At 41.4% G+C, this 26932-nt stretch overlaps 1 protein-coding gene across 3 annotated transcripts; it reads left to right on the top strand.

Moving 5' to 3' along the window:
• The first annotated feature begins 941 nt into the window (after positions 1-941).
• On the top strand, positions 942-20021 carry LOC103281046 (carcinoembryonic antigen-related cell adhesion molecule 1). 3 transcript variants are annotated; one of them, XM_008121711.3, is made up of 7 exons: positions 942-1555; positions 3115-3408; positions 8474-8755; positions 13120-13285; positions 14382-14410; positions 14675-14742; positions 15636-20021. In XM_008121711.3, the coding sequence occupies exons 1-7, from the start codon at positions 1498-1500 to the stop codon at positions 15735-15737; spliced, it is 999 nt and encodes a 332-aa protein (XP_008119918.2). In that variant the 5' UTR covers positions 942-1497; the 3' UTR covers positions 15738-20021. The 3 variants fall into 3 exon arrangements, with proteins under 3 accessions (XP_008119918.2, XP_008119919.2, XP_062825586.1); XM_008121712.3 differs by having other exon boundaries at positions 13123-13285; XM_062969516.1 differs by having other exon boundaries at positions 13156-13285.
• The last annotated feature ends 6911 nt before the right edge of the window (positions 20022-26932 follow it).

Below are 26932 nucleotides of genomic sequence, written 5' to 3' on the forward strand. Positions count from 1 at the left end.
ATATCCTTGAACAGTGGTGCCCAGAACTGGACACAGCATTACTCCAAATGAGGTCTGACCAAAGCAGAATGGAGTGAGACTTTGACTTTCCTCAAACTCAATACGGTACCATATTCCTATTGAATTGCATTGGATTTTTAGCTGCTGCACCACACTGCTGATTCACCTTCACTTTGCAATTCACTCATGGCCCTTCCAGACAGGCCCTATATCCCAGGATCTGATCCTAGGTTTTCTGCTTTAAAGTGGATTATATGAGTCCTCACTGCCAGATAATCTTGAATAAACAGAAAACCTGGGATCAGATCCTGGGATGTAGGGCCTATCTGGAAGGGCCCTAAGACTCCCAAATCGTTTCCACACATAGTTATATCAAGCCAGATGTCACCCATCCTATATCTGTGCATCTCATGTTTTCTGTTGAAGTGTAATACCTTATTATTTGAGAACACAGAAATGCTGGACCACACTAACAACCACCATGTCAGCCTACACTGAGAAGCCATTGAAATCCACAAGCACATGGACAATTTCAACAGATAGGAGGAAACAATGAAAATGAACAAAATCTGGCTACCAGTATTAAAAAGAACTCTAAAATCAGGACAGTGAATAAAAAAGGGGGGAATTCCAGTTATGAAACAATCGGGGCCAGCTAACACCTCCCACAGGCAGGAGCAACCAGGCTTTGAAGCTGCAAGGCCATTAAATGCTAATCAAGGTGGCCAATGGCAACATTCACACTTGCCTCAAACAGACTTCTTTCTCTCACCCTGGACATTCCACAGATATATAAACCTTACTTGCCTAGTTGCCAACAGACCTCAAAACCTCTGAGGATGCCTGCCATAGATGTGGGCGAAACAGCAGGAGAGAATGCTTCTGGAACATGGCCATATATCCTGGAAATCTCTCAGCATCTCCGTAATATCTTACATTTCTCCCACTTGAAATTCATTTTGTTAGTTTTTGCCCAGCTCTCCAATTTGTTAATGTCATTTTGGATTCCGGCCCCAGTCCTCTGGGATAATAGCTTCTCCTCCTAAATAGGTTTCATCTGCAAATTTCATAAGCAAGCCTACTCTTTCTTTATCATAGTCTCTTAAAAATTAATTTTAAAATATGGTATGATATGGGCATCAGGGTCACAATTTCTATCGCTTTGACTTTCTTAAGCAGCACCAATGGAGACTGTTTCAAAATTCCTTCCAAAGAGAAGGAAATTCAATAAAAACCCTTCAAGTGTTTTCAATGCACACTCCTTCCTTTCTGTCTGGGAAAACCTTCCTGCAGTTAGTTCCTCTCCGACTGGCTGAAACCGATTAAAAGTTGCTCTTTCCTTTGCCCCTGTGAGAGACACCCAAGCCCACCACAGGGAGAGATAACTTTTCCGGATGAATAATTTTAGCTTCACACTCTAAATGTTTTCTTCTCGCCTCAGGATTTCCATTATTCTGAAATAAATTGCAAAGTGCTGTGAAGAGAGAGCAGGCGACCATGGAGCTCTGTCTGCTGTGCATACTGATGGAATGCTACATCCTGACAAAAGGACATGGTAACAGATTCAGTTGTGGGCACCTGAGATTTCAGAGAGAGAGTAGTGTGTGTGTGTGTGTGTGTGTGTGGTGGATGGCAGAATGGGAAAATATTACTGAGGTCGGAGCATTTATTTCCAGCTAGCTCAGTGGTTTGCAACCTTCCTTATGTCACCACCCCTTAATACACTTCCTCATATGGTGGTGACCCTCCAACCATAAAATTATTTTCGTTGCTACTTCATAACTGTAATTTTGCGACTGTTATGAATCATAATGTAAATATTTGATATGGAGGATGTATTTTCATTCACTGGACCAAATTTGGCACAAATACCCGGTATGCCCAAATTTGAATACTGGTGGGGTTGGGAGGGGATTTATTTTGTCATTTGGGAGTTGTAGTTGCTGGGATTTATAGTTCACTTACAATCGAGTATTCTGAACTCCACCAACGATGGAATTGAACCAAACCTGGAACACAGAACTCCCATGACCAACAGAAAATACTGGAAGGGATTGGTGGGCATTGATCATGAGTTTTGGAGTTGTAGTTCACCTACATCCAGAGAGCACTGTAGATTCGAAACAATGGTGGATCTAGACCAAACTTGGCACGAATACTCAATATGCCCAAATTTGAACACTGGTGGCGTTTGGGGAAAATACTATATACCTTGACATTTGGAAGTTGTAGTTGCTGAGATTTATAGTTCACCTACAATCAAAGAACCCCTTGAATCTCATCAACGATAGAATTGGAACAAACTTCCCACACAGAACCCCCATGACCAACAGAAAATACTGGAGGGATTTGGATTTCTAAGACCATCAGAAATATGTATTTTCTGATGGTTTTTGACGACTCTTCTGAACCCCCCCCCCCCCCCGTGACCCCTCCAGGGGTCTCGACCCTCAGGTTGAGAAATGCTGAGCTAACTGAAGCCCAGGTCTGCACCTTATACTTCCAAGGGGTTCATTGGACCTGTCATTCCACTCCTGATCCTGAAATTTTACTATCAATATCTCTTAAATCCCTTGTTTTCTTACCATTTTTAAAAGATGTTAATTGCTTCATATGCTTTTAATTGTTGAAGTGTTGTTTTAAAATATTTTGATATTGTCAATGAGACCCCAACCTCATCCCGCATTTCCACGGGGAGTACATTTCTGGCTTGACTGTGGTTACCTGAAACCAGGAATGCGACCAAATGCCATTAAATTGGCAGACTCCTTGTCCCAGCATGCCATACATTATGTTGGAAGATCTAGTTTCTCCAAAGCAGCATCCTTTCTGGGGGAAAACATGCCATAGAATCCTTGAAGGACCCAAAAAAGTCATAGAGAGACCATTTCTTCCTGAGTGCAAATAAGTGAAGCTGTGGATACGGATTCAGCAGATGTCAGACCTTACTGTAGTTCAGTTCCATTTTAACGTTCATTTTTAATACGTTTTTAGCCATTTTCCTTAAATTGTAAGCTTCCTAGAGTCACAACATTTGGATAAGAATGGGATAAATGATGACAATGATGAGAATCTTGGGCTGAAATGCAAACTTCTGTTTCTCTTCTCCCTTAGAGGTCTTCCGCATTTCTGGGGAAAAGGTCCTAATTCCCTGTGAAGCTACAAATCCCCAAACACGTTGGTTCTGGTTCCCTCTGCATTCTAGATGTGTCAACATCACTGGAAAAAGTGTGGAAATAATTCAAAATCATACCACACATGAGGTGACTCCTCTTCAGTTCAACAAGCGATTGAATCAAGCTCCAGAGTCATTGTTCCTCATGGATCTGCGTTTGAGTGATGCAGGGACCTATGTGTGCCGGCTTCCCAATGGCTCAGAGACCCGCACCACCCTTTGGATGACTCAAGGTAAGAGTTTATCTTCTTAGAGTGAATCTATACTTTAGAATTGTTTGACACTGCTTTAACCGCTATTGCTCAATGCATAGGAGTTCTAGTTTTATGAAGTCCTGTAATGTAATTTTCCTCTTTTTCTGCTGCCTTCTACCTTACCAAACATTATTGTGTTTTCTAGTGAATCCTGGGCCCTTCCACACAGCCATATAACTCAGAATATCAAGGCAGGAAATCCCACAATATCTGCTTTGAACTGGAATATATGTCAGTGAGGACTTGGTAGATAACCCAGTTCAAAGCAGATATTTTGGAATTTCCTGTCTTGATATTCTGGGTTATATGGCTATGTGGAAGATCCGCCTGTCTCCACATGATGTGGTCAATTATGTTTGGACCTCATCACATGTGAAAAAAATCAGCGTCATAGAACGCTTCTGCCTCAGTTCACTCACAATGCCCCATGCTGCCCATCAAGTGACTTAGCCTCACTTCCAGAAGGGTGAAGTGGGGCAGAAGCATGGTAGGGCACTATGCCACCAACACATTAGCCTCCCTGTGTTACATTAGGAACAATGGGGCTACCACAGGCTTAAGCCATGTGGCAACACTTACCCATGTTTGATGGAGAAGCGTCAACTGTTGGTTGGGTGGGGTGCTGGGATTGTCCTGCTGCCTTCCTTGATCCATCAAAGGTAAAGGTAAAGGTTTCCCCTGACGTTAAGTCCAGTCATGACCAACTCTGGGGGTTGGTGCTCATCTCCATTTCTAAGCCGAAGAGCCGGCGTTGTCCATACACCTCCAAGGTCATGTGGTCGGCATGACTGCATGGAGCGCCGTTATATAGACTAGCAAATCACAATGCTGGACCTCATCCATGTTTCAGTTTAGTCATCTTGGCATCTAGAGAGAGTTCAGCCTTGATTTACTCTAGGATCCAGTTATTTGTGTTTTTACCAGTCTAAAGTATACTCACAATTCTTTGATATTTTGAATGTTAAGGATGAGAATAGTCAGGACTACACCAAAATGTGCCCAGAACGCAGGCAAATCAATATGTGTAGTATCTGAAGCAGAAAAATCACATAAGTATCTTTTCTGTACACCTGCCATTACGAAAACAAGAACTAATTAAATCACATTGTGCCTTAGATGACATTTCAAATAATCTGCCTCAGCTCATTCTGCCTAATGGTAGAGCCGGTTCTCACTTCAGAGAGAGATAAAAATAAAGCCTACACCATGCAACTTAACAATCTTCTTCTGAACATATGCCGCTTGTCAGCTCTCTTCCGTGCTTCAGCCGGAGAAAAATGAACCAAGCGCCTTGCAGCCAAGGGTCTGAGATTAGTCATTTATCTGTTTTCCCCAGATGGAGCTGCCTGAGGAGAAGGCACCAGCAAGTGGGAAAGGGAGGAGGAAGAGAGGAAGGAAACACGACAGCATTTGCATCCCACACTTGCTTTGACTAAAATGCCTGTGTGACTGCAACCATATCAGTTCTGAAAATGGTCTGGAAGGCCATGTTCTGATCTGGAAAGTTTGATCGCCCCAGGACATGTATTATTTGGGTTCAAAGGACAACTATGTCTCCAGGTGTGCAGAGTATTGTTTCATTGAAGAGAAGTAGATGGAAACAAGATACAGTGTCAAGATATTGTATAAACAAAAAAAATCATTCGCATATCCCTTCAACAAATCCATTCACAAGTTAGAAAATCTAACCCAGGGCTATGCAGACCAGCATGGCCAGGGCTGTGGGACCATGAGTTTTGAAATGCAGAATCAGAATATTACTAGATAATCCCAATTAGAGCAGTGGGTCTCAACCTGTGGGTCCCCAGATACGTTGCCCTACAACTCCCAGAAACCCCAGCCAGTTCACCAGCGGTTAGGATTTCTGGGAGTTGAAGGCCAAAACATCTGGGGACTCACAGGTTGAGAACCAGTGAAGTAGGGTAAATCTACAGGATCAACTGTTGAATGATGAGTCAACACATAGGGCCTACAGTGATCCTCAAACTGCAGGTCCCCAGGTGTTTTGGCCTACAACTCCCAGAAATCCCAGCCAGTTCACCAGCTGTTAGGATTTCTGGGAGTTGAAGGCCAAAACATCTGGGGACCCACAGGTTGAGAACCACTGACATAGGTGAATCTCATTGATCCAGTGAGTCTACTCTAGTTAGGACTAACCATACAACTGAGACCTAAATCACCTGGAGAACAAAAGGAAGGTTCTCTACCAATCTGTCTCAAACTCTGCTCTTTGTACCCCCAGGGAAAAGAAATAAGAAGCATTGCAGGTTGGAGCAGTGTGTTAATTTGAACCAGTTCCTTCTTCAAAGTCCTAAAATGTATTGATTCATTAAGATATTTGCCATCGAGTCCCCTTCAGCTTATAGCAACCCCATAGCTGAGAGACCTTCAAGAGCTGCCAAACATCAGTTTCCCTGCTCAAATCTTACCAACTCTGAGTCATGGCTTCCTTAACTGAATCAATCCATCTGCAATATATTCTTCTTCTTTTCGTACTGGGTTCTACTTTTCCAAGTATTTTCTTATGTTTTCTCATATGTCCTAATGTGCAGAAGTCTCAGTTTAGTTTTCTTGGCTTCCAAATCAGGCTAGATTTGTTGCTGGACCCATTTATTGACTTTTCAAGGTCCATAGTATTTGCAGAATTCTTCTTCAGCCCCAAACCTCAGAATATTTGTACCATAGACAATATCACAAGATCTCACACCAATAAAATCACTTTAAAACAAAGTGAAGCGAGATTTTAAAAAGAAACAATGAAACAGCCCAAAAGTATATTAAACTTTATAATCATGAACACAAATTAAAACAATTTTAAAATCACATATCTATGCAAAGGCATAAACTCCACTAACCAAAAGTGTGTGTGTGTTTTTCCCTTTTTAACCGTTTTTAGAAATATCACTACAAGGTATGCCTTTCTCATGTTGACAGTTGCGTTTACATTTAATTTGGCTTGCAAGTCAGTTGGTTGTCATTATTAACTGCCTTTTTGCCTGCATTTATTGCATTCTGTTTTGTTCTCACATCATTCTTGGAAATCATCCAGACACTGGGAAGCATTTATTTTTTAATTACTCTAAAGAGGAGCTCTGAGAAGCATTATCAGCTGAGATATTTTGTTCCTCAGGCCCGGTGTCAATACCCATCATAGACTTAACAAATCTTACTTCTATGGACTACAACTCCTGGCAGTGGCACAGAGCAAGAAAGAAATCCCCATGTGCCATATGTGCTTCAGGCAAGGCTTGAATGGGTTGAAGTTTTATAACTGTTGGCATATTTTGCAGGCACTAAAGATGCCAGATATTTTAATTCTGTTTAGTTTACCTCTTCTGCAAGGTGGCCAAGTTTTTATTGTTAGTATTAGTATCATATTTTGTCAATTCAAATATTTTGTACCATCAATTCTAACATTCAACATGGTAATTTCAGTATCACCAACAAAAAAAACTGTATATGTGTGTATATCTATATATATAAAAGGGTAATGAAATTTCGGCCTAGGACAAAACAACAAAACTACACATCCCAGAAACACTAAACTTGGCAGCACAACCCCTCATCCATGCCTCTACGTTCATACAACAAAAAGAAAAGAAAAATAAAGTCCTAATTAGAGGGAGAGGAATAATTGTTTTTATCCAATTGCTGCCAGTTAGAAGGCTAAGCTCCACCCACTTGGTCTCCTAGCAACCCACTCAGCCCAGGGGACAGACAGAGTTAGGCCTCACTTAGGCCTCTTCCACACTGCCTATAAAATACAGATTATCTGATTTTAACTGGATTATATGGCAGTGTAAACTCAAGGCCCTTCCACACAGCTATATAACCCATTTATAATGGACTTAATGTCAGGGGAAATCCTTTACCTTTTACCTTAACTACCACCAATTTCTCAATACTTTATTTCCCATACCACCATACTTTGCCACAGCAACGCGTGGCCGGACACAGCTAGTATATAGATAGATAGATAGATAGATAGATAGATAGATAGATAGATAGATAGATAGATAGATAGCACTCTCACTTTTAAGATAGGCCCCATTTTTAGATGTTTATATGAGAAAAGTACATGATATAATCGATGAAATACAGTATTTTTTATCCAGAATCCAGCATACCAATAGGTATCAAATCAGTCATCAACCTGCAATACAACTTAATGAACTAATAAGAAGACATTTGCTGACATGTATTTTTGTAAAGTCAGTCCCCATGTGTAAATCATAAACTGATAATACAATTCAACAACAAAAACAATTGGTGTCTTGGTTTTTAGGTCTGTTCCTGGTGCTATTCTGGGCACTGATTCAGAACATTGCACTGGATGGATAGCACCAGCTCTAGTTTCTTAACTATGGTTATTGTAATTTTCTATGGGTGAGCAGATGATGGCATATGTGGCATATGTTCTGTATCTCAAAAACTAAAGCTGATAGGGAAACTAATGCCATTTTTGGAATCAACAAGTCAAATATACCCAGAAAAAGGTCTAATATTTGAGACATCAAATGTGTGCTGGCCAGTGTAATACAAGAATATCCTATTTCAATGAGCAATTCTTTATACATGTCATCTTCATAGTCCCCAAAAATAAGTTTTCATGTGGTCCAACTTGCAGGAAAGACTGTAACTTCCAATAATGCCATGGAAAGGTTAGTATGGAAAACAAGATCCATGTTAGCAAGCTGTGGACTTTAACAAACTGCAGGTCTCTTTAGAAGATGAAATAAGGTTTAAGGAAAATCTACTTTTATGTGACCTAACACTGTGGCTCCTTCCACACAGCTGGCAGTGTGGACTCAGATAACCCAGTTCAAAGCAGATATTGTAGAATTTTCTGCCTTGATATTCTGGGTTATATGGCTGTGTGGAAGGGCTCTGTGTGAGAATTAAAATGATGGCTCATAGTTATTGTAGTTATTAGTGACAATTAGTTCTGTGGCATGTGTCTTACCACTGAAGGAGTGTGTACGTGCTTTCTCATTTCATACCTGAATTGTTCCAATTTACCTCCCTTTTTCTCTTCTCTTTTCAGGGTGCCACAACAATCTCCTTGTCTCTTCCAAGCAGCTTGGTCCATCCTCTATGAAGCTCACCTGTCATCACTGCTATTCATCAGATACGGGAAACTCATTTCAATGGATATTGAATTCAAAGCGACTCGGTAACCCCCGATGGGCTAAGAAGAGAAATTTAGGGTCTACTATAATAATAGATCCAATCCGGCAAGCGGCTTTGGGACGCTGGGAGTGCCAGTCCCGTGCCAATCCTTTGTTGATCTCGGAGATTTGCTTGAGCCCATCCAAAGAGGAGCAAGGTAGGATTCCTGGAATGTAGGAGGAAGGATCATAAGATTTTCTGGACACATTTGGCCCACATTTCCCAGCAGCCGCAGCCAGCATTAACAATGGAAGGGATGCTGGGAGATTTTTATTTATTGTGTCAGAAGCAAATTGAGAATACAGTTATGATGTATAGAAAAACCACAAACAAAGTTAAAAACTTGGCATGATACTAGATTTCCTTTGACCAAAAGCTGGCCACTTGGAGCGCCTCTGGTGTCACTGTAAGAAGGTCCTCCATTGTGCATGTGGCAGGGCTCAAACTGCATTGTAGTAAGTGGTCTGTGGTTTGCTCTTCTCCACACTCAAATGTTGTGGACTCCACTTTGTGGCCCCATTTCTTAAGATTGGCTATGCATCTCATAGTCCCAGAGTGCAGTCTGTTCAGTGCCTTCGAAGTCGCCCAGTCTTCTGTGTGCCCAGGGGGGAGTTTCTCATCTGGTATCAGCCACTAATTGAGGCATTCCTGCAAGTATCTCTGTAGATCTTAAGAAGCTATTTCTTGGTTTAAGGAGTTGGCTTGCTGGCTGATATCCAAAAAGCTTGGGAGATTGTTTATTTGTTTATTTATTTACCATATTTATATTCTGCCCTTCTCATCCCAAAGGGAACTCAGGGCAGTTCACAATGCACATATACACAGCAAACATTCAATGCTGGTTTTAGACATACAACACATACTGACAGATAGAGGTAATTCAACATTTTCCAACCGGCTTCTGGAAGTTATGCTCGATTCCAGCCACAGGGGGAGCTGTTGCTTCACCCACTATGATGCCAAGTCCTTTTTGATCATAGTATTTCCTCCTTGCTCTCTGATCAACAGCAGTTTTATGGAGGTGTAAATTAAATTAACCTCCCCGCTTAAGCGGCGTCTAATTTATCTATTCACAGTTGCAGCCGTTTTTGAACTACTTAGGTGGGCACCCCAGTGATAGCAGTAGGACTGAATGTTCTTTTTTATATATTTAAATATATGGTTCTTTCTCTGTCTTTCTCTCACGCACATATAATTTTGAAACCAATTGTGATTGTCTTAAAGTTGGCCTTTCTTAATTAATTAACTAATGAATATTTTGTCAGAGTGCCTGAAAGGCCATGATGCATCTACACAGGCATGGGCAAACTTTGGCCCTCTAGATGTTTGGATTTCAGTTCCCAGAAATCCCAGACAGCTTACCACTGTTAGGAATTGTGGGAGTTTCAGTCCAAAACACCTGGAGGGCCGAAGTTTGTCCATGCTTGATCTACACTGTAGAACTGATGCAGTTTGACACCATGGCTCGGTGCTATGGAATCGTGAGACCTGGCTTGGCCCTTGACTCACACCTTAAGCCTTCTCTGCCAAAGGGTACTGGTGCCTCACCAAACTACCACACACATGATTCCCTAGAACTGAGCCATAGCAGTTTAAGTAGTGGCAAACTGCATTAAATCTACTGTGTAGATCAGTTTTTCTCAACATGTGGGTCCCCAGGTTTTTTGGCCTACAGCTCCCAGAAATCCCAGTCAGTTTACCAGCTGTTAGGATTTCTTGAACTTCAGACTTCAGATGAGGAAGGAAGATGACAATTCTCAGGAGAACACGTATAGCAAGAATTAATTTTCAGAGATTTATTTATTTACAGTATTTATATTCTACCCTTCTCACCCTTCACATGATGCCGGCAGTTTTATGGTGTTGTAAATTAAGTTAAATTAACCTCCCCGCATTAAGCGGTACCCAGAACTCTCTGATTATAGACACAACTGTTTTTGAGCTACTTAGGTGGACAACAAGCTAGGCTATTAGCGGTCGGGTGCTTAACCCCGACCCGGGCTTTGAACCAATAACCTCTCTGTCACTGATGATTTATTGCTGCTGGCTACTAACCAGCTGCACCACAGCATGGCCAGATGGGGAAAACATGAAGACTACAGTGAAATATGTATTTATTTTTTGCAACCTAAAATCATATATAGGTATCCAAAGTTTTGTCAAGTTTGATAGGTGAGAATTGGAAGGCAAGCTGTCCTAATAACACTACTTCTGCTTGTCAAATGAATCAAATGCTTGGGTTATCCCACTTCTTGCTCCTTTTTAACCACTGGTTATAGCCTCACTGTAAAAGGACTGGTGAGGAAGTGGGGATGGAACGTTTCTTCAACTCTCCCCCCCCTCCCCCGCCTGAGTCCTTTGCCTAATTTCATAGAGACCTTTGTAGGAGTTAAGTGAACTGATGGTCTCCTAAACTTAGGGCCCTTTCACACAACACAATTATAGCTCTACAATTCCACTTAAATACCATAGCTGCAACCTTTAGGATCCTGGGGTTTGTAGTTTGGTGACAGACTAGAACTCTTTCAATTAGACTTCTCAATGGTTCCTTCCTAAACTACAAATCCCAGGATTCCAATGGGTGGAACCATGTGTATAAAAGTTCTGACATTTTGTAGTGTGAAAGGTATTTTGCGCAACAACTTTCGTAATCCCTGTTATAGGCTGTGCTGGCAACCTCTGATGTGAGTTGCTATGCAAAACATCTTAGAAGGCAGTATATCACTTTCTCTGCCAGGGCCTGTGTTCAGTTATGGGTGTACTAGAATATCACTCCTTTCTACTTTCTGTGTTCTGTTCCCAGAATTGTGTTAGTTGGGAGAAGCACATTTGGAAACATTTTTGTTTTTTCACTCAATTCCCCAAAGTGCTTTTAGAAGAAAAAACAAAGCTTAGAGCATCCTCCCACTCCTCCCACTTTCCTTTTAGTCACTCTGAAAGGAAAGAAGACTTTTCAGGTGTTAGAATGGAAAAAAACAGTTAGATGTTAAAATGCACTCTTGGTAGACGCTTTAAGGACTTTATCACGTGAGGATGGAAAATTAGAATTACAGCAGGATAATAACATGTTTAGCTTGTACTCATCAGACAAAATTGTGTCTGTCCTTGTTGCTGCATTACATTTCAATTATGGGCAGAGCAGGAAGACCCACCAATGCCTCCCATTATTGCTGCTGCTCCAGTACTGCCTCTATGTGAAGGCTCCCTTCTGCTCTAGTTGTGATATTCTGGCAGTTACGTGGTATATGCCAATGGTTCCCAACCTTTTTTTGACCAGGCCACTTGATTGGGGACCACTTTGACCAGGGACCACACCCCAACATTATTACCAATAGGGTTACAAATCAGGTTTTGGTCAACTTTAGATTCAGTTTGGTTATTTGGGGTGCTGATTCAGAAAATTGCATTGGATAGACCACATTAGTTCTAGTTTCTGATACAGAACATATGCCATCCAGTAGTCGCCATCTGCTCACGCCCAGAAAACCATATTTAATATCCAATGCAATTTTCTGAATCAGCACCCCAAATAACTCCAGGAACAGGCCTAAAAATGAAGACACCAAGGTGCCCCGACTTCTGGGTGCCACATGAATTGGCTCCGCTTAAAGGGAGGGCAGAGGAGGAGAAGCAGCAGTCAGGAGGCTTGATGGCACACCTTTCATGGGTAGTCAGCCTCTCCCCTCCCGACATCCCCATTACCTTGGCACTATAAGAGGGTTTCATAATACCAGTTACTCTCGTTGCAATGGTGTAGTAACAGTGAGCCCGCAGACCATATTTTAGTTTTTGTGGACCACTGGTGGTCTACAGACCACAGGTTGAGAACCACTGATCTAGAGGACAACCGAATAAAAATTGCCATGACCTCCTGGGCTAAAGATCTAGGGAAAATATTGATCTGGAGAATTGGAAGCTAGCTCCATTAAAGAAAATATGTGTAAGATGTTTTATAGATGCTGTACAACACCAGAGACAATAACCAAAATTGATAAAACTCAGCTAGGGAGTGTTGGAGGTGCAAGACCTAGAAAGGCACTTTCTTCCACATTTGGTGGACCTGCAGGATGGTACAAGATTTTTGGGAAAAGAGGGTTAAGGAAACAAAGAAAATAACTACTAAGAAAGCTAAGAAAAATCCAGAAATATGCCTTTTAGGAATATATACAGAGAGAATTAGCAAAGGAGATGAGGAAATTTATCAATCTAGCTTTGTTGCAGCTAGACTGACAATAGCAAAATCATGGAAAGCTGAAAAAGATCCATTTGCAAAGGATTGGAGAGAAAAGTTATTAGAATATATTCAAACGGCCAAGCTTTCTAATGGTATCCAGGGAGGAAATAATGAAGAGTTTGTTAAAAAATGGAAGCTGGCATTTGGGAAAACAACATACTTGTATTAGATGTATTTGTTTATCTATATATGTTTTTCCTTTTTATACTTTGTATTCCAAATAAATTTTATTTAAAAATGTTTTTTTAAAATAAAGGATTTTCCTTCCACAACACCCACTTCTTTAGCAGCATCTCATTGGACACGTCCTCCTATTGCTACAGAAACCACATTCACAGGACACACTCCCAATGGGACTGCAGTCTGGTTTTGGGCCGTGTTGGCTGTGTTGGTGATCGTCCCAGCTGTCATTGGAGGTGCTGTGTGGCTCCGGAAGAAATTGCTGATGGACAGGTAAGTCAAGGGCTTTGCAAAAGAGCTTGTGAGTGGGGAGACTGTTAGGAATTGTGGGAGTTGAAGTCCAGAACACCTGGAGGGCCAACATTTGTCCAAGCCTGACCTATATGGTAAAACACAGGGGTGGCCATCCTTTTAGTATCTTGCACAACCATGTGCCCAACTTAGACCATTATAACTCATTATTTTGGTGGTTCCTGAAATCAGGATTCTCTAGTAACATCAGACAATGGCTCAAAATCCACGCATTAGCTGCAGCACCTTCCAGGTGACAAAACAATTACTTACTAGCAGATGAATAGGAGTGTCTGTGGTGAGGAAGTATCCAGCTATGGCCTATAGCTCAGGAGTGGGCAATATTTTCCCCAGACCACACAGAACACCTCCCTACCAATATGTAAAGGCATGCCAAATTATACTTCTAATTCACCTCTGGAGGTATCCTATGTATTCTTGGGAGTTGCAGTCTAGGGTTTTGCTATAGCAGCCAAAGCAGATTGAGGCAATTGGCTTGGGATGGCAGATGCCAGAGGAAATCATTAACAGGCCTTAGTTCCTTCACTCTGGCTTCCTCATTAGTTTCATTTTCTCAAAAGATTGGGGAGTGTTTCACATTATCCTGTACACCCTAAGTTCTTATATTATCTGGTTCCCAAATGTGTCAGACACTGGCTCCATATTTGTTCCCATTGACTGCAACTATTCTTTCCTTTCCTGGAAATTTCAGGGATGGGCAGCTAATGGCCCAAACACCAGCACTGGTCCACAAACCACCGTCACAAATAGCACTTCCCAAAACTTGCCTTCTTCCATCATACATGATGGAGGCCTATCTCTCATTGCCAATGTTGAAGTAATGTCGAACAGAAAGTTTATACAGATTCAGTGGCTGGAATAGAAGCAGAGTTGGGCTGGACTGCCATATTGTTGACCTCCTTTGCTTCAGGCAGTAAAATATTTTGGGCTAGACATACAGAAGGGCATGAAATGAGTGCCATCATTTAAGTGACATTTCTATGGTACTAGTTTAACCATTTCTGTATCATTTATCACATGTTGTGTTACCCTGAAACTCTTGTCATTTTTTTTCTAGGCAAAACAGAGAAAACAGAGAGTTGACAGGTGAGGAATTGAATGAGAAACCTTCCCTTTTTCACTTACCTACTTCTGCTACACCATCTTTCACTCATATTTTTTTTAAATAAAATCTAACCATATCCTAGAGTCCTAGAGACTAGTCCCATTACCTGGCTGTTGTCCTCCGAAATCTTTGACCTTTGGATCTCTCATAGGTTTTTTTATTTGTTTCCCATTAACTGTACAATGCTTAATTTTCACTGTCTATTTTTACTTTCCTTCCCTTAATTATAACGCCACGACTTGAAGATCATGCTTCCCTGAGAAATGCCACCAGAAGGGAGGAAGATATAATGAAAAGGGAGAGCCTGGATGAGGTAAAGAATCAATTGGGCAAATTTTGGATCTCATGGATAGAACAAGATAAGCCAATAGAATTATAGAATCATAGCGTTGGAAGAGACCTCATGGGCCATCCAGTTCAACTCCCTGCCAAGAAGCAGGAAATCGCATTCAAAGCATCCCTGACAGATGGCCACCCAGCCTCTGCTTAAAAGCATCCAAAGAAGGATCCTCCACCACACTTTGCAGCAGAGAGTTCTACTGTTGAACAGCTCTCACAGTTAGGAAGTTCTTCCTAATATTCTGGTGGAGTGTCCTTTCCTGCAGTTTGAAGCCATTGTTCCGCGTCCTAGTCTCCAGGGCAGCAGAAAATAAGCTTGCTCCCTCCACCCTATGACCTCCCCTCACATCTTTATACATGGCCCTCATAATGTCTCTTCTTGGTCTTCTCTTCTGCAGGCTAAACATGCCCAGCTCTTTAAGCCACTCCTCATAGGGCTTGTTCTCCAGACTCTTGATCATTTGAGACGCCCTCCTCTGGACACATTCCACCTTGTCAGCATCTCCCTTAAATGGCGGTGCCCAGAATGGGACACAGTGTGATTCCAGGTGTGGTCTGACCAAGGTGGAATAGAGGGGGAGATGATTTCCCTGGATCTAGACACTAGACTCCTATTTATGCAGCCCAAAATCCCATTGGCTTTTTTAGCTGCCACATCACATTGTTGGCTCATGTTTAACTTATTGTCCACGAGGACTTGAGAAAATTATGTTCAAGGACTGCAGCTCCCAAAATCCCCAACTATTGGCCCTGAGGTAAGAGGAATGTTGGGAACTCTAATCTAAAGAAAGTTTTAAATCTAGTTCCAGTGCACATTATCGGTTGAAGACTATCAATGCATTTTCTCTTGGTGGTTTTTCCTTCCAGACACATGCTTCTCTTCATTATGCCCAGCTACAACATCCCCGAAGGAAATCTGCCAGTGTTCGAACTCCTGACAGCACAACCGTGTATGCAGTCATAGTCTGATGACATTTCTGTCATTTCTCACTGCCATGTTAAGGCTCACTCACTATTGCTCCATATGCAATATGCAAAATTCTGCTCCTCTGCCTGATTTCCTTGGTGCATTCCTTGCAATGTGCCGGAAACCATCGTTCTCTTGACAGGTACCATTGTTAGTTTCTTTTTAGAAAGACCAATGAGAACTCAGGGCAAGACATCCTTACACAGTTATTCTCTAAATTACAGACTTTATAACATGAAGATGGCAAACCAATGTCATGTGGGCCTGTTGTCAGTCTGTGACAAGCCTGGAAAAACTCATCAGTAGACCCTAATTATGCCACATATCTATGTGATTATCTCTACCCAAAATGCTGTCACAGAAATGGTGTTGCTGTTGTGGCGATGAGATATTACGAGGAATTAAAAGCATGAAAATTGAGCAAATTTAAAAGAGATGTACTTGATCACGAAAATGAAAAAGTCTATCCATGGGTGACCAGCAATTTTTAAAAAACACTGGTTTTAACAGTCTTCCAATAATGCATCTGAAGAAGATACCAATGATAAAAGATGATGTTCTTCTGATAGCTTAGGGAGAGATAACATTTCCTCCAATCGCCTGTCACAAGAACAATCCTTGCCTCAAGGTTCAAGCCATAATCATATACAATTTCCACATTTAAAGTGAATAATAATAAAAACACTGATTTTAACGTCTTCCAATAATACATCTGAAGAAGATATCAATGGTGAAAGATGATGTTCTTCTGATAACTCAGGGAAAGATAACAGTTCCTTTAATCACTTGTCACAAGAACAATCCCTGCCTCAAGGTTCAAGTCATAATCATGTACAATCTCAAAATTTAAAGTGGGAAAATAAACTTTTACTATATAATCTTTCATCAGTGGAATGATCAGTATCAAATTTACGGCTTGTCGTATAGGATCCTTGGTATAGGAGCCGTGGTGGCATAGAGAGTTAAACTTTTCTGCTAGCTGGACTGCTGACCTGAAGGCTGGGTTGCTGACCTGAAGGTTGCTGGTTCAAATCAACGAGATGGGTTGAGCTCCTGTCTGCCAGCTCTAGCTTACGGAGACATGAGAGAAGCCTCCCAGCAGAATGGTAACACATCTGGGTATCCTCTGGGCAATATCTCTGTAGATGACCAACTATCTCACACCAGAAGCGACTTGCAGTATGTTCTCAATTCGCTTCTGACACAATTTAAAAAAACCTTGGTGTAATGCTTTTCAAATACAGGTGGACCTATTTAAGTTATGTAAGTCAATAAAATTTAAATATGAGTTTGGCTTCCCAGTTCACCACTAATAAATGAACAGATTATACTCCTATCATAAATAATCAGTTAATTGGTTTTAAGGGTTTTAATAATGTTAATATTTGATTTTATTTATTGTATTTTAGGTTTTAAATTGTATTGTATTGGTTTTACTGTAATCCGCTTTTAGTCTCTTTTTAGAGAGAGAAAATAGAGTAATAATAATAATAATAATAATAATAATAATAATAAGTTTGTCCCCTCTGCTCTCCTTTCTGATCCCACTAAAACAGAATGGTGGCATTTTATACTTTCCATGAGAGGCAAGCCACATCCTCATATAAACTCCCCTGCTGTTTCAAGTGATTATGACATTAAAATTAAAATACATGCATTCATTGTTTTCCCTTTTCCCCCTGAGATACATGTCCATCCATGACTTGATCAAAGCAAACTAGCCAACTGTTTTGGATCAGCGGCCAGTGGGCATCTGAGCATATATAACAGAAGAAACCTCATTGTTTATCTTGATTTGTTGCTGGCCAGCCTCCTTGAACTCTAGGGTTGAGTACTGGATACCTTCCGCTGCTCCCTAGATGGCATCAAAGAAAGAAAAAAAACAGTCAGAAGACATACACATGGGGCTGTGGGGGTATTTTGGGGGGTATTTTCTTTTTAAGTTCTCACCCAGGATGAAAATTAATTAATATTACCTATGAACTAGAACTTGGAAACATCTGCACACCTGAAAACATGCTGATTTTCAACCCTTTTGTGAAAATTAGTCTGTTGGTTTCATCATGGCAAATTAATGAGATCCATTTGTTGTGTTAAGCATTAATACATGGCCTAACTCAAGATAGACAATATCCATGGAATTGATGGAATTTACTTAAGTATTTACCTTCTAAGTGTCTGTGTACCCCAGTGTGTTTTTAGGCCTGTTCTTAGGTTTATTTGGGGTGCTGATTCAGAAAGCTGCATTGGATAGACCACATCAGCTCTAAATTATTAAATATGGTTTTCTGTGGGTGAGCAGATGGCGACTACTGGATGGCATATGCGCTGTATCTGAAACTAGAGCTGATGTGGTCTATCCAATGCAATTTTCTGAATCAGCACCATAAATAGCCAAACTGAATCTAAAGTTGACCAAAAACTGATTCGTAACACTTTTGATACTAATATTGGAGAATGGCCCCTGGTCAAAGTGGTTCCTGGTCAAAAAAAAAAAAAAAAGGTTGGGAACCACTGATCTACCCTAACTGAGCATAATAGCCAGGCTTAGTTTCAATTTTGTAAAGTAACAAGTTATATTAACACAGACCATTATGTATTACTCAAAAAATATGTTACTAAAAATCATAACTCTCCAAAAGGTAGCAAATTGTACATACCCACCAATTCCACCACCACCACCTCAACTGGATGAGACTTTGACTTCTATTCTGGAGGATCCTAATAGCTAATTACTGGCTGTAGAACTGGCTAATTCGCCTCTCTCTCCAAAACGAGCTATTGGTGGGTTCTGAAGAGCTAAATTCCAAAGTGCCATAGAGGACACAAATAATGTTGGTTGTTGTGTTGATATGTTTCTTCTCCTGAGTCATATGAGGAAAACTTCAGTGAGCGAATCACTCAAAACAGAAGATCAACCTTCCATGTTCTCTCTGTTTTTCCATGTCTTGCCCCATGTTGCTGCTCTTCAGTTGCATCTGACTAAAATTGAACTGTGTGAGTTGGATTTTGGGAGCTTGGATCTAGTATACTTGGAGAACATGGAGAGCATATACGTGCTACATATATCTCTAGTTTCACAGTTTGATGTGAAACTAGGTCTATCATGTCACTGATTTGCACAATATGCAAAAATATGTGCATAATTTATATAGCATTTATGTTATGTTTCTTCAGGTGAAATTTGGGCCAGAGTGGGGTTAAATACAAGTTTATGTTGTGTGAATTCCAAACTTTTTTTCTGATTTAAAAGGACCCTAAGGCATTAGTCAGAGTGAGTTTACCATTACCTTCTTCTGAAGAAGAAAGAATGCAACTTGTTCAGGGCCACATAGAAGGATCCAATCTACACTGCCATATAATCTGCATTATATGAGTCTATACCGACCCTGTAATGAATTGGAAATGGCATTATATGACAATGTAAATGGGGCCTGGCTTCCCCTGATCAAGCAAGGATTAGATCCTCCATCTCCCAGGGCCCTTCCACACAGCCCTATATCCCAGAATATCAAGGCAGAAAATCCCACAATATCTGCTTTGAACTGGGTTATCTGAGTCCACAACTGCTATCTATTCCAGTTCAAAGCAGATAATGTGGGATTTTATTCAACTGTGTGGAAGGTGCCCCAGTGTCCTAATTCCACACACTGTGTAATCCCAACTCCTCAAATACAGTTACTTAGTTGACCTACATCTGGGATCTCCCAAACAGCATGGTCATGGATCACACATCTGGGCAATTCTGGGGATTTGGGAAAATTCAAGAAATTGATAAAAGGTGGAAGCTGGAAGGGTTGTTTCTAAGCCCTTGGATATCTTCAGCATGGATAGTGAAACAGGACAATAAGAGGTTACCTCTCTGGATGTATAGTCTTCAGTTTCTTCTCTTCTCTTTGGAGGTCCTTCTGAACCTAAAATGAAAAGACGACATAAGAAATTGGATAGGGCACACTTTGTAATAATGTGTGGGGTTGTTTTAGTAGCACCTGTTGCAAGATTGGTTAGCAACTACTTTTCTTTGCAGGATACTCTGGTGGTATAACGGCTAAGATGCAAATCTTGATTTTGCCACTTAATATAAGGGTCACCATTTCACTATGCCATTATATTTAATGAGGCATGAGCATCCAGAGATTTTGGTACCCATGGTGGATAGAAAAGTAAACACATTCCCATTGAGCTGGTTTTCATTTTGTTGTAAACATCCTACAAAAATGAAAATAATACAATTGCTAGATTGTATGAATACACACTGTTTCTGGAAATAAACAAGTAAATACTCACTAGTTGCTTCCTTGCATTCCTTCTTATCTGGCATTCTTGTTATTTCACTGGGGATTAAAAGGTTGACAGAGAACTGTTTTCAGAAAATTTGCTTTTCAGAATATTTTATTTAGATAAAAATATTATCCTGAATGTGTGCACTTAGATTGCAAAACTGAGCTAGAGTTGAAAAGGGAACAACAAAAAGACAACATTTTCCTGTTTGGAAACATAGAGGGAAATCTTAACGAAAGAATTGGTTCAAGAGAAAGGATTTATTCTTTTCACTTTATTTAAGGGGATGGAATTAGAAACACCTAATCCATCTTATTTGCTTCTAGCCATAATGTGGTTACAGAACAGAATGGAGGGTGAGTCCTGATGTCACAACACCTGGGAGGGAAATCAAGCCTTGCAAATAGTACCAACTATCCTATCTGTGCTGGAGATTTGCACACATCTTTCTCCTCTGATCCATAGTTGAGCCCACCAAAACTGAAAAATTGGCACCTTCATCTGCACAAATGCTGGAGAGTCTGAACCAGGCCCTGGCCATCTAAGGCCCCTTAAAATCCCACATTATCTGCTTTGAACTGGAATATATGGCAGTGTGGACTCAGATATCCCAGTTCAAAGCAGACATTGTGTAATTTTCTGCCTTGATATTCTGGGTTATATGGCTGTGTGGAAGGGCCCTAGGTGACATTGAGAACACCACGCTTTCCTAATCTGATGTTTTCTAAATATTTTGGATGAAAACTCTCAGCTTTCCCAGAGAAGGTAGTCAATATCCATGAATGATGGACAGCACAATGCAAAACATCTGTAGAACATCAGATTGATGAAGGCTGTCTGCCACTACCCAGCAGTGGCTTGATGGAGTTGCAGAATACAAGTTGCCAAGAGCTTCTACAGATAAAACAACTATCCTTCCAACTGAGCCAGTACAACACTTCCCACCCACTGCCCAAGCCAAGAAAAATTAAGGGCAGCAAGTTGTAGGTCCTACATATCTATCCCAATAGAACAGACCTTCTAGATTGCTTAAATCATTGGTTCCCAACCTTTAGTTCTCCAGGTGTTTTGGACTTCAGCTCCCACAATTCCTAACAGTTGGTAACACCTGGAGGACCAAAGGTTGGAAACCACTTTGGCAAAAGACAAAATGGGACTGTTCCATGTGAAGCTGAAGGCCTTTCTAAGTTTGACAATGAAGATGATACAATCTGATCAGGAGCTGATACAAGAGCATCAGACTAGCTTTGGGAATCCAGGGTAACTCTATTCCTTAGTGATGTATAGAAAGCCCAGTGGCTACGGAATATTATCTTCCTCATTCACTTCTTTCCAGGAACTCATCAACAGCTTCCTAAAAATCTGGGGTCAGCCTGGAGCTCAAATGCTCTCTGGATCCCACAAGCAGTTCAGATTTTCTACCTTTGACCTGTGGCAGTGGTGAGAGCAGAGTCCAGGTAGTCCAGTTGGGTCTAAACCAATTTGGCCCAACTAGACAGTCATCCTTACTTACCCTATTGGTGCTGCAGCTGACTGCAAAGCTCCTGGACGTCACTGGGTGCCTTTGCTGATGTCACCAAGGAGCAGGAAGAGGGTAATGATGGGAACAACATGACCCCAATCCATTGCCTTTTCCCTTTGTTGCCAAGTGTAAGGGAAAAGGAACAGTGGCATTGGTCCATCTGGATAGCAGACCAGTTTGTTTTGGAGCCAGTATGTTATCCACATTCAATCTAGTGAAAGGTGAGAACATTCCTCAACTTTGCTTTACATGGGATTGAAATGGTGCAACACAGTTTACCCCATGTTTAAAACTGGACATCCCTGGACATTATTTGGACATCCAAGTTTGACTTATGGTCCATTTCAGGTTATAGGGTTGCTATGATTGGCAGAATTCTGAATCTAAACACATGCAGCATCGAATTGTGCCTTTCTATAAGCCACTATGAGTTCTCTACGGGGTGAGAAACTTGGGGTATAAATACAGTAAATAAATAAATATACAGAGCAGGCCTGGTAAAGTACAAGATGAGAGAACGATCAGGCCCATGGTTATTCACTGAGCACTTCCTTCCTGAAAATTTCACATTTTTTATATATCTAATGCATCCCCCATAGCATAAGCTGGGACATATGTTCCAAAGGCAAATTACCTGGCACTGTGTGAACGGCTCCTTCTGCAAATGATGAAAATGATGACACATATCAAAAAAAGGATGAGGACTCCAGCAACGCTACCACCGATCACATATGGGTCAGAATTCATTTTCTCATATTGAACTGGAGAGACAATTTTAAAAAATGAAAGCCTGCAAAGACACACTTTGGACTTGGCCATTGTAATTTGTTAACAGGATTCTGTCCAATAGAATATAGGAGTTGTTGCTAATCACTTTCAAGTTAGCTTCAACTGAATGAGAGACCACCGAGAGACGTTCTTATGAACAGGCCTTGAAAACTCAGGGCTTGACTTCCTTGACTTCCTCAGAAGTTGTGAGGATGCCTGCCATAGATGTGGGCAAAACGTCAGGAGAGAATACTTCTGGAACATGGCCATACAGCCCGGAAAATACACAACAACCCTAATAAAATATGTACCTTTTAAAAACACTAAAGTCAGAATCACCCAGGCCATATCTTTCCTATTTCTATATAAGTTTGTGAAAGCTGGACAAGGAAGAAAACTGATAGAGAGAAAATTGGCTCATTCGAAATGTGATGCTGGAGGAGAGTTTGTGTCAAAAGACAAATGAATGGGTCCTGTAGCAAATCAAGCATGCTCTCTAGAAGTGAAGAGGACTAAACTGAGGCTGTCAAACTTTGGGCATATTATGGGATTACATAACTCATTGAAAAACTATGATAAAGTTTAGGTAAAGTGGAAGGTATAGGAAAAGAATGCAATTGCACTTCACCACAGGCCCGGTGGCAAAGTGTGTTAAAGCGCTGAGCTGCTGAACTTGCAGACCAAAAGGTCCCAGGTTCAAATCCCCGGAGCGGAATGAACGCCCGCTGTTAGCCCCAGCTCCTGCCAACCTAGCAGTTCGAAAACATGCAAATGTGAGTAGATCAATAGGTACCGCTCCATTGGGAAGGTAACGGCGCTCCATGCAGTCCTGCCAGCCACATGACCTTGGAGGTGTCTACGGACAACGCTGGCTCTTCAACTTAGAAATGGAGATGAGCACCAATCCCCAGAGTCAGACATAACTGGACTTAACGTCAGGGGACACCTTTACCTTTACCTTTACAGGCAGATTAGGTCCTTCAAGGAAGTGATAGCAGTTCTGAATTTGTAAGTCCTGTGCAGAGCTATCGATGGCTGGGGATCTTGGGGGTTGCTCATTCATAGGATTGTCATAAATCATAAGTGGATTCCACAGCAACTTGTGATCTCTATAGCTCAGGTATGGGCAAACTTGGGCCCTCCAGGGGTTTTGGACTTCAACTCCCACCATTCCTAACAGCCTCAGGCACCTTCTTTTTTCCCCTCAGCTGCTTAAGGCTGTTAGGAATGGTGGGAGTTGAAGTCCAAAACCCCCGGAGAGCCCAAATTTGCCCATGCCTGCTATAGTTGCATCCCAAACAATAATATATTAATTTAGCCAGAGCTGTTGGCTCCATACCCACCCTCACTATTTTACTCTCCACCAAGAATTGGTCTTTTTTGTAAAGCATTAACCACCAGTTCGAAATAAAGCCCCCAAAATAAAATACGTTCTACCCAAAGAATGGCTACTTCAGACCCAAAGAAGCCCCAGTGTCGCACACCTTTACCTGTTGGAGATGCAGTTGTTTCCACATCACCAGAATTCTTTGAAGTTTCTGAATCATTTCCCAAGCAGTAGCCGTCAAACTCTGTAAGGCAATTAGGACGGATGCATTTCCACAGACCAAAGTAACGCCCAAAGGGTATTTGGAGTCTTAGGCTCTTCCTTGTTACACTGCCAATGTTTTCTTCGGAAGAAGGATTGCCATTTAGCGTCCAGTTGATAATGGTGTCATCTCCATTAATCCCCTTCTTCATCTTGTTCTTACATTCGTTGCAGGTCATTGTTATTATCCTGCTTTTCTTTTCCCCTGAGTAGTTATGGGTAATCCCATTTTGATAACCTGTAAAATATATATTTATTTACTTATTATATTATAATTTCCCCTTTACTGCCAAATTGGACTCAAAGGGGCTGCCAAATTATTTTTAAAAAAATCTAAAATAATATAAAGTTAAATAATTTTAAGAGCATTCAGTCAAATATCCAATCAAAACATTACTTTCAAAACATTAAAATTAGAACAAATTAAAGCAAATTAAAATTGAAATACAGGGTTGTTGTATGTCTTTCGGGCTGTGTGGCCATGTTCCAGAAGCATTCTCTCCTGACGTTTCGCCCACATCTATGGCAGGCATCCTCAGAGGTTGTGAGGTATGGAGAAAACTAAGCACTTTGCTTAGTTTTCTCCATACCTCACAACCTCTGAGGATGCCTGCCATAGATGTGGGCGAAACGTCAGGAGAGAATGCTTCTGGAACATGGCCACACAGCCCGAAAGACATACAACAACCCTAAAATTGAAATACTTACTAATAGAAACACACATAAGTATATTTCTGCAGGACTGGTATGTGCAGGTTCATTTATCTATGTTTGACAAAATATTTATTTATTGCAATTTATTTATTGCTGTGGCCATGTGTGGTTTAATTATTTTTTTTTCGTGTCAGGAGCGACTTGAGTCACTTCTGCAGTGAGAGAATTGGCCGTCTGCAAGGACGTTGCCCAGGGGACACCCAGATGTTTTTGAATTTTTTTTACTATCCTTGTGGTAGGCTTCTCTCATGTCCCCGCATGGAGCTGGAGCTGATAGAGGGAGCTCATCCGCACTCTCCCCGGGTGGGATTCGAACCTGGCATCTTTCAGGTCAGCAACCCAACCTTCAAGTCACTTAGTCCACTACGCCATCTGGGAGCTCCTGTGGTTTAATGGTAATGACTGAAAAGAGTAAAAGCTGGGTACTGATAAATATAATTTTTCCTTCCTTCCTTCCTTCCTTCCTTCCTTCCTTCCTTCCTTCCTTCCTTCCTTCCTTCCTTCCTTCCTTCCTTCCTTCCTTCCTTCCTTCCTTCTCTACCTCTTTCTTTCCTTCCTTCCTTCCTTCTCTCCTTCCCCCTTTCCCTCCTTCATTTCTTCCCTCTTTCCTCCCTCCTTTTCTCCTTAGTATAAGCAGCAGCAGGAGCAAAGGTTCCTCTTCACACACATTTATACTTACTTGTAAGCATCTGCTTGTCCGATTTTGATGGATTCGTTTCAGACTGTTCGCCCTAATGATGTTGAGGGAATCCTTGGGGCTGTGAGGGTGACTACTTGTGCTCTGGACCCTTGCCCTTCATGACTAACAAAACTTGCCAGAGGGGGGATTGGCATCGTGGCTGTCTATGTTTGTGAATGCTTCGCTGAACCAGGGACGTTTTCCATCTAACCGTAAACAGGGATTAGTAAGACCTTTCCTGAAAAAGGCATCCCTTGATCCTTCAGTGCTGAACAATTACCGCCTGATGTCCAATGTCTTGTTTTTGGGCAAGGTTCTAGAGCGGGTGGTCGCCTCACAGCTCCAAGGGTTCCTGGTTGAGACAGATCATCTAGATCCATCACAGTCAGGTTTCAGGCCTGGTCACAGTACCAAGACGGCTTTGGTTGCATTGGTGGATGACCTCCGCAGGGAACTAGACATGGGGAGTGTGTCCCTGCTGGTTCTCTTGGACATCTCAGTGGCTTTCGATACCATCAACCATGGTATCCTTCTGAGTTGGCTCTCCGGAATAGGTGTTGGGGGTGCTGCTTTGCAGTGGCTCCACTCCTTCCTGGAGGGCTGTACTCAGATGATGAAGCTGAGAGATTCCTGCTCAGACCCCTGGCCGTTGACCTGTGGAGTCCCACAAGGATCCATTCTTTCTCCCATGCTTTTTAACATCTACGTGAAAGTGCTGGGTGAGGTCATCCAGAGTTTTGGAGCTGGGTGCCATCTCTACACAGATGACACCCAACTTTACTACTCTTTTCCACCAAACTCCAAGGAAGCCCCTCGGGTTCTAGACCAGTGCCTGTCTGCTATGGTGGACTGGATGAGGGTGAACAAGCTAAAGCTAAATCCAGACAAGACAGAAGTCCTCCTAGTCCAATGATGGGCAACCTTTTGCACTTGGTGTGTCAAAATTCACCAAAAAACCTAGCATGACTTGGGTGGTGTGTCACTTTGAGAAAAAAACTATAATTTCACAATATATATAGTTTAAATAACAAAAATATATAATTGCAATATATAACTGTATTTAATAAATCAAAAACTATTTTCTACCATTATTTCCATGTACAACAATCTATGGTACCTCTTGCAATTTCCACGCTGATTTCTCTCTATTGTAGTTTCAATGTAGTCATGAATAATGAATAATATAATAATAATATAATAGTAATAATATAATAATATACTACAATAATAATAGATAAACTATATATATATATATATATATATATATATATGTGTGTGTGTGTGTGTGTGTGTGTGTGTGTGTGTGTGTGTGTGTGTAATGTGCACAATTCCCATGGAGTAAACAACAAAACCACTGGACCAAATCACACCAAATTTGGCCATTTGGATTAGTCATCCAATCAATCTGCATGCGGCAGCGTGTCAGCAAAAATGGCTAGGTGTGTCAGTGCTGACACACGTGTCATAGGTTGGCCATCACTGTCCTAGTCAGTCGTACAGCTGATCAGGATATCGGGTGGCAACCTGTGCTGGACGGGGTTACATTCCCCCTAAAGTAACAGGTCCGCAGCTTGGGGGTCCTCCTGGACTTGGCGTTGACACTCAGGTGTTGTCGGCAGCTGGGCCTTTGCACAGTTAAAACTTG

Source organism: Anolis carolinensis, chromosome 2 (assembly GCF_035594765.1).
Source record: "Anolis carolinensis isolate JA03-04 chromosome 2, rAnoCar3.1.pri, whole genome shotgun sequence".
NCBI lineage: Eukaryota > Metazoa > Chordata > Lepidosauria > Squamata > Dactyloidae > Anolis > Anolis carolinensis.

What these genes read in the sequence shown, in the direction of transcription:
- LOC103281046 (XM_008121711.3), top strand. Translation starts at nt 1,498, where the DNA reads ATGGAGCTCTGTCTGCTGTGCATACTGATGGAATGCTACATCCTGACA. An exon ending in CACCCTTTGGATGACTCAAG is followed by an intron (nt 3,409 to 8,473) that starts GTAAGAGTTTAT and finishes TTCTCTTTTCAG; the next exon opens with GGTGCCACAACAATCTCCTT. An exon ending in CCCATCCAAAGAGGAGCAAG is followed by an intron (nt 8,756 to 13,119) that starts GTAGGATTCCTG and finishes CCACTTCTTTAG; the next exon opens with CAGCATCTCATTGGACACGT.